The 8,220-nt window shown below is 35.2% G+C and overlaps 1 protein-coding gene across 3 annotated transcripts; it reads left to right on the top strand.

Moving 5' to 3' along the window:
- The first annotated feature begins 1,181 nt into the window (after nucleotides 1-1,181).
- On the top strand, nucleotides 1,182-4,292 carry LOC105154038 (very long chain fatty acid elongase 5). Of its 3 annotated transcripts, none has more exons than XM_011069284.2 (4): nucleotides 1,182-1,298; nucleotides 1,565-1,839; nucleotides 3,647-3,949; nucleotides 4,022-4,292. In XM_011069284.2, the coding sequence occupies exons 1-4, from the start codon at nucleotides 1,259-1,261 to the stop codon at nucleotides 4,187-4,189; spliced, it is 786 nt and encodes a 261-aa protein (XP_011067586.1). In that variant the 5' UTR covers nucleotides 1,182-1,258; the 3' UTR covers nucleotides 4,190-4,292. The 3 variants fall into 3 exon arrangements, with proteins under 3 accessions (XP_011067586.1, XP_011067585.1, XP_087263263.1); XM_011069283.2 differs by having other exon boundaries at nucleotides 1,183-1,298; nucleotides 1,556-1,839; XM_087407137.1 differs by having other exon boundaries at nucleotides 1,193-1,294; nucleotides 1,556-1,839.
- The last annotated feature ends 3,928 nt before the right edge of the window (nucleotides 4,293-8,220 follow it).

Genomic DNA, 8,220 nt, shown 5'->3' with positions numbered 1-8,220 from the left:
AGCCTCCGGATGCTCCGTGGCGCCTATGGTCAGCGAGACACATTCGCGAGACACACCGACGCATCACGCGAATGTAATTATTCGCGACGACTCAACTGCTCGCGTCTGCGAACGGATAAATCAAATTCTGGATAGTGTTGCGCAATGAAGCGAAAGGGAAAATCATGTATGAAGTGCAAAGAAGACCAAGATTTGTTCTAATATTTGCTTGATTAAATACCAAGCATGAATTATTCACAATCTACTATAATATAAATAATACGAAAAATTAAAGATTTTTAATTTAAATCTCCTTTTTTATTTGAATATTTCAATATTTTATTTTGTGTTGTATAAAGTCTGTGAATCAGGACATATTCATGACATTTTTTATCACCATAATATATTTACGTAAATGTATAATAGTTTTTATGTAATATAAGAAACTATTATTTGCATAAATATAATTCTTTCTGTATTGATGTAACAAATTCTTAAGAATAAAAAACGTATATTCTTTTTATATTAATACAACACTTAATTTTAAAATATTTTTAATTTGTGTGTGTGTGTGTGTGTGTGTGTGTGTGTGTGTGTGTGTTCAAACGGTTAATTAAATTTATGTAATAGTATCTCTTATATTATTAGTATATTCAAACATATTTGAATATGTTGTATGAACTTTATTAAATATTAATATTAATGATAATAAATTTATATTTTTGTAAAATGGAAACTTATATTTTCAAGAATTAATATATTATAATATTATAATTTATAAACAATCTTATTTAGTTGTTGCACTTCGTGTACATGGCAAGTAGTCTATAATCATCATAATCGTTTGGAATAAAAAAAATCCTGAAATACTTTTTGTACATCGTATTACGAAACAAATGATGTGTACATGAATATGTAAAAACGTTTTAAAATTGTAGTTTTTTTTTTGTTACCGCTTAATTTTAAATATTAATATTAATGACGATAAATTTATTATATATTTTTGTAAAATGGAAACGTATATTTTTAAATACTAATAATTATTAATAATATATTTTATGAACTTTGTTCTGTTGCTGCATTTCATACAAGCAATAGTCTATAATCATGGTAATTATTTGGAAAAAATATTCTAAAATGCTTTTTGTACATCGTGTTATGAAACAAATTATGTGTATATGAATATGTAAAAACAGAGTTTTAAAGTTGCGGTTTTTCTTTATTATCGCTTAGTTTTATTCGAGCATATGTAAGAGAAACACGTTCGTCGAAGCAAAATATGGCTCAGTTGGAAACTAATTATATTTCAGAAACGGCAAGTAAGTTCTAAATATATATATATATATATTAGGTGTTGGAATTAATTCGTAGCGTTTTACAAGTGATGGGAAGTACTTTCATTAATGTATTTTTTAATGCTCATGTGAAATAAATAACATTCTTTCATTTAAAAACGCTACGAATTAATTCCAACACCTAATATATGTATCGAAGAAATTTTAAATTTTTAAACTTTTTGTAAAAGTGATATTACAAAATATTTTTTCTCAAAATTATGTTAACTTCTATTATATAGATTTCACAGATACACAAAAGACAAAATGGTTATTTATATCTGCGCCGATGCCAGTATTTTTTATATCCATAGTTTATCTTTATATCGTCTACATTGCTGGTCCGCAATTCATGAAAAACAGACAACCGTACTCGTTGAAAATATTTATGCAGTGTTACAATCTTTTTCAAATTATTTCAAATGCTTGGATAACGTTTAATTACATGACATATGGTAGACCACTTACTGTTATATGGAGATTTTGCGGGTCACTCGATGAACTTTGCGGCAATTATAGTGAAAAGGTATATATTTAACTTTTAAATCGCCAAAAATAAGAAACAGTCTAAATGTAGGGTAGAGTTGGCTAAATCGTACTGACGGTTATATCGTACCTCCATTGTATTTTCTAAATGAAACATTTTTTTTTAAAGATAAAGATATAACACTGATGTGACGCTGGTAATATGGGTTAAGAACTATCATTTTTTTTTGTCTTCGAGTCATCTGTTTATGAGTGACATTCAAAATTGATTTTGTTCGGTGTCTGATATAAGTTTGGTACAATTTACTTAAAGTGTTATCAGTACAAAGTGGGTAATTTAATTATAGTGTTCTTCATGGTTATAATTGATATTGTATTTAAACTCTTTTCGAGTATAGCATCAAATTAGCAAAATATTTGTAAGTTATATTGCTATTTGCAAATTTATAAAAATAGAGGGAGTTGGGTAAATCATACTTGTCGCTGGTCTTTATATTGTATCAGTACGATTTTCGCAAATGACGCGAGCAATATGTGGAGGTTACTATTACGATAAAAAAGGACCTACAGTGGATTCAGATGCTCTAAGTGATTGCACGAAACCTGTAGTGACAATCCTAACATTTGCTAAAACTATTTAAATAAGCGCTCACAAAGTAATTACTTATCAACTATTGACTTTATACTTTCTATTAAATTTTTCTATTGAATCTTTCTATTGAGTCTTTCTATTGAATCTTTTCTATTGTAACGAAAAAATCGATAATTAATTTTATTTCCAAAATTTATTCTTTCAAAATATCTTTTAATATTCTGAAATATAATGCAATGATAGCTTGAATCAATTTAAGTATTGCTTTTTACTTTGTTTTCTTAAATGAGTTTAAAAAATACAGAATCTAATTTCTGTTTTTATAATAGAAAAGTTTTTATTATATGTACTTAAATATGTGTACTCAGTTTGAAATTAAAAATAAATTTATTAATAAATGAGTTTTAAAATTAATTTTGTTTATGTAAACCCAGTAAACAAACTAACGTTATTTGCCATATATTACCATTTTGATGTTGAAGATGCTATTTTAATGTCAAAATGACAATAAGCAATGTCAGCTTGTTTGCTATATTAAAAGTACGATTTAGGAATCAGATGATACAAATAAACGACCCGGTCTCCAAATCGTATCGAAATCTACTTTTTTTAAATCTAATTTAATGTTTATTTTCGTAAAAATATCCTTTTGTTTTATTGCCAATGAACCAAAGTTTAATGTAAGTACAGACATATTCTGATCTCTTCAGTACTTTTATTACAATTTTGTACATTAAGAGGTACGATATATAGGCGACTTCGCTGATTAAATTAGTAAGTACATTTTAATTACTCATGCGACATACGTACAAACATTGATAAATTAAACATATATATTTGGAGAGTAAATATGGAGAGTAAATGACTTGGCAAACATTGAGACGAACAAAATGCCAATAGAAATCGACACCATTCATACATTACTAATCATTCATTAAGATCTTGAAATATATAAGTATATGTGAATACATCAAATATGAAGAAAAACTCTATCAAAGTTTAAAAACTGTAATATTTTTCATAATAAATTCTTTACAGTTTTTCTAATTTAATTTAGAGGGAGATTAGAAGCGTTTCAGATTGATTATGTTGAAAGTCCGAAAGTTATCGGCGCTCAATCTTATCTGAAATAAAAATTATTTAATATGAATATATGTATATTGTATTATTCAAAACATCTAACTTTGACCGTGATAGGCTGGCTGATAGTTCTTCTTCGTATTATATTTAAATAGATTAAAATTTTTTATTACAGGTGCTTGAAACAACATGGTGGGTACTAATGCTTAAATTGTTCGATCTCATCGAAACTGTAATGTTTGTTTTGAGGAAGAAAAATCACCAGGTCTCATTTTTACACACATACCATCATGTTACCACATTTATCTACCTTTGGTTGGTACTTAGTTACTTCAGTCATAGTTTTCTCATAATTTCGATATCGCTCAATTGTTCTGTACATGTTGTAATGTATTCCTATTACTTTCTGAGCACTTTTGGATCGAACATGCAACGAATACTTCTTCCAATCAAGAAGTCTATTACTACTTTACAAATGGTAAGTCCTAAATCTACATAATTTCTCGATACATACACGTATTGATATTAAATATTGCTTTTATTAAAACAGGGACATATTACATTCATAATGATAGTTGCTATGCAAGGTTTTATACCCAATTGTGGTACCAAGATGGTGAAATACTATTCTGCAATAACATCTATTAATTGCATGATAAACTTATTATTCTTTTACAATTATTTTTATCAATCTTATAGGAAGTCGAAAACAGCCTAATTTCGAAACTACAATTTTGATGAATAAGCTGCTGTTAATTCAAAAAAATTCATTCTTATTTCATTTATTGTAACAAAATATTAAATATGTATATCTAATCATCTATGCATGCGTATATCCTATTATTATTCCACAATTTCCTATGTATTTATCTACAACGGCACAAGTAGCATAAAACAATGCTATGTAAAGGGTTGCGTCTTGCATGCTAATATCTTGAAAGTTGGAAGGTAAATAGTTGTACAGTTTGCGTGCACGTGCTGCACCCTGCACTATCGCATACTCCAGTCTTGTCGGGCAGGTGATGGTATCTCACGAGCGCGCCTTAAGTGCTAATTTCGCGAGCGTCACATTTCCCACGTTTGACACGGCGAATCCTCGGGAGATCCCGCGCGTCCACGTCGATGTCTACACGCGCAGCGGCGTACATAATTCTGGATTTAGTGTCGCGTTAGGCCGTCTGAGTTTGAGGATCGTAGTCCCCCGAGTGGCGCGAGATACCGCATGGCCGGCCGTGCAGCGTGATTTGTGGACGTCAATACGGGGGTTATGCGTGACGTATCTCACCGATCATAATTACATCCTGTTACTGGAGCCATGCCTACGCTACGGCTTCTCCTTCCTCCTTCCTTCCTTCCTTCCTTCCATCCACTCGTATCGCTCGACCATTCTCTCTATATCTATGATGACATGTAGAACTTTCTGATTTATCGAGGAATTCTGTAGAGGAATAGCTTAATCTTTCACCGCGCGTCTTGTTGACAAGGCGTCGTGAATTTATTAAAGAAGAGTATATTTTCTACGCCGCTCAACAGTTTCAATCGTAAATTAATTTGTAATTATGCACGACACAGATATTATTTGAATGAGATAAATGAGGGTCGATTTTAAGTCGATTTTACGTCGTGCGTATTGAAGAAGAATCATAAAAATATTTTTATATGGATTAGTCTCGCTTTACGTTTATTGCCTAGATGATTGCGAGTGTTTCTTTTTCTACGGACAGTGATATACGATATTTAAACGGACGTAATTTAATTTCTGTCAACACCTAGCTGCTTTCGAATCTGTATTTCGACACTTCCAAAAGCTTCTTCTCCTTTCGATGTTCTTTGAGACGGAAGTCATAATCTTACGTGGCTGACAGGTAATAGCCGAACGTTATTGTCCGCCACCTTTTAGTCCGCGTACATACGCTATTGTGTTGCTTTTTTATTTTTCTTACCATCGCGTTTAATAGCGACAACATTGTCAGTAAATCACACCTAGACCTGCGTGAACCTAGCGCAACTCTGGGCGAGGCTATTAGTATAAATACGGTTATAATGCAGGCCCCAGGGGTTGGAAAGGGTATAAACAGCTAGTAAATCAAGACCTGCGACCCTCCAGCAGCAGGGGTTTGCCACCGACTCGAAATCAGGGCGAACGTTTAGCGTCTCGCAATAGTGAGTGAGTCTTTTCTAATCGGCCGTTTTTGCCCGCCTGCTGCTCTTGCAGGACGTATTGCACTGACATCACTGTATGCATTAATATAAAACGGATCGTATAAAATCGTTTCGATGCAAATCAAAATATAATAAATTACATTATAAGTTAAACCACATTATAACGTTAACAATATGCGTTTTATTTATTCATTTCTACTGTAAAAAATAAAAATAAATACGTAAAAAAAAAGTAAAAGCGAATTCGTATTTCCATTAAAAATCATACAAGTGTTATTGGATTGCCTATGTAATTTTAAGAAAGATGTGTTTATCAACATGATAAAATTTCTCTTTCTTTCTCGTCCTTTTCTTTAATACAAAAATATAATTTCGTAATGCATCATGATTCCATGATGAAAACCTGAACTGTTTGCTTTACTATTTGGATAAACATTTCAAATTTCCACCTTAAGATTTTCATGTTCTTTTCGATTGATCATATTTTCTTATAAAATAGAAGGACCCCTTAAGAGGAAGAAAGTAAAATGTAATTATTGTAATTTCAATTTCAAAAAAATATTGATCTTCCCCTCACTGGACATGACAACAGAAAAGATCGCGGGCAGGTGACGGGAGACATCGCGAGCCCAACTTGTACGAGTCTCTCACGTAACATCGAGGACGTACCTCCGCCGAATTAATCCACCATTAATATCCGCGCACCGAGGCGGAAGAGCCGGTCGAGTGTGTAAAGCTTCTCTCTAAACAAGCGGTTCTAACAAATGGCGAGATCGTCCGCGTCTCCCGACACGGCGTGGCGCTCCTAATGCCGCGGCCATGTATGCATACGACCGGACGGTGATTAATGCCGGCGTGGAGGGTCAAGATCCTCGTCGATTAATCAAATTAAGGGTGGAAGCGCGAGATAAAACTCGCGCCGCTGGAAAAGTCCGATGAGAAATCGTCACCGTGCGCGTTCGCCCGTCCGATATTGCCGGTGTGACCGTTGAAAGAGGGAAGTCTGGGGGGAAGGAGCCTAAGAGAATCACACACGAGTGTTGAAAAATGACGGACATGACTTATCTGTATCGAGGATTGCGCCTGGCGGCCGTTTGGAAAGAGGCGTGACCACTGAAGCTTCGAGCTCTTGTACATTCTGGACCGAGAGAAAACTGGACGTTCTGGTCGTAGGCCAGAAGGTAGAAGGGGCTTAAGATCTCTCGGGTGTAAACGGAAATGTGAAATATAGTCCTGATATGATCTACCCAAGTTAGCCTGTCTGTTCATCGTTTTCCAAATTGGTTCATCGCTCGTTCATCGCTTCACCCGTGCGAATGAGGGACGGCTAAACGCGTCTGATGAGAATCAAATACGGCACCTACGCGTAACTGAATTTACGGGTCGTCGGACGTTCTCTCAGCACCACAGACGGACGCTATAGAATATAGATAGATGGACCTCTTTCAGCGTCCGGCAACCGGAGCCCCGCGATTGCCAACGCGACAGATCGGCGAGTCCCTCGAAACGATCAGTTAAGTCCCGCGCACGAATTCATATCTCGCGCATCGTTTGTCTCGAACAGAAGCTCGCATAGGCATTCGTCGGGAACGTTTGAAGCGATGAGCTGCGGAGCGAGAGAAAGAGGGAGGGTTGGTTCGTCGAGTTCAGAGGGCGATGTCGTCGTGTGTGTACCAAAGGTGGGACAAGCGGAAAAGGCGGGAGGAACGGGAATGAAAGAGAACGAGAGAGATAGAGAGTGCAGCCTCGTATTCGCAAACACGCAAATTTCAAAAGGCACTCGACTATGTGATGTCGCGGCGGGCATGAGCGACGGGGCTCTCTCCGACGACGTATGCAAATACAGATCGAGCATGATAAATTGCTCTTGTCAAGCCACCCGGTATTTCGCACGAGCCTATAGAAACCCGTTTATCGTCGAGGTACGGATTCCGCATATAATCTTGCCGTTCTCGCCGACGGTTGAAGCAACGTCGCGACGGAGTGCGACGTGTCACGTCGCGCATCGCGACGGACGAAACTTTCGCGTGCGCTTAGTCGGCGCCATCGCCGACGACGACGACGACGACGACGGAGTGCGGCCTGGCTATATTTCCGACGTCGTTATCGTTCGCCGCCGCCACCGCTGCGAATTTTAATGGAATAGTTACGTCGTCGCCGCAAAACGATTCCGCGGATCGCGATTTGTCACGCCGGCAGAAACGCAAACGATCGTTTCGTCCTTCTTTGCGAATACTCGACAAAACTTTTGGATATGACAGAATTGAATTAGGCGATACTGTAATTTTGAAAATTCCGCTGGTTGTCTTTTATTTTATATTATTTCCTTTTGATGAACTTAATTTATTATAATAAGATTATAAGATATGAGATTAATTGATTATCGGAGTTTTAATAAAATTTGAAAAATTGTTTGATTTATTTAATCCTGCTGGTCTGTTTGAATATATTCGCGATCCAAACTATAATTAATGTTTTATTTAAAAACTTTTTTTCCCCCCAGTATTTTATGACGTTATTTATTAATGTAAGATGTTTTCCGTGAAATTTTTGTTATTTTTTATTTTTTAAAGCTTTTTAATCATA

This window comes from Acromyrmex echinatior, chromosome 6 (genome assembly GCF_024713525.1).
Source record: "Acromyrmex echinatior isolate Ae372 chromosome 6, ASM2471352v2, whole genome shotgun sequence".
In the NCBI taxonomy this organism is placed as follows: domain Eukaryota; kingdom Metazoa; phylum Arthropoda; class Insecta; order Hymenoptera; family Formicidae; genus Acromyrmex; species Acromyrmex echinatior.
The sequence above is the reverse complement of the archived record's forward strand: the minus strand, read 5'-3'. Positions and strand labels throughout refer to the sequence as shown.

Coding starts and splice junctions, on each gene's coding strand:
- LOC105154038 (XM_011069283.2), top strand. CDS start 1,259: ATGGCTCAGTTGGAAACTAATTATATTTCAGAAACGGCAA. Junction 1,299..1,555: donor TTATATTTCAGAAACGGCAA/GTAAGTTCTAAA, acceptor TCTATTATATAG/ATTTCACAGATACACAAAAG. Junction 1,840..3,646: donor GCGGCAATTATAGTGAAAAG/GTATATATTTAA, acceptor TTTTTATTACAG/GTGCTTGAAACAACATGGTG.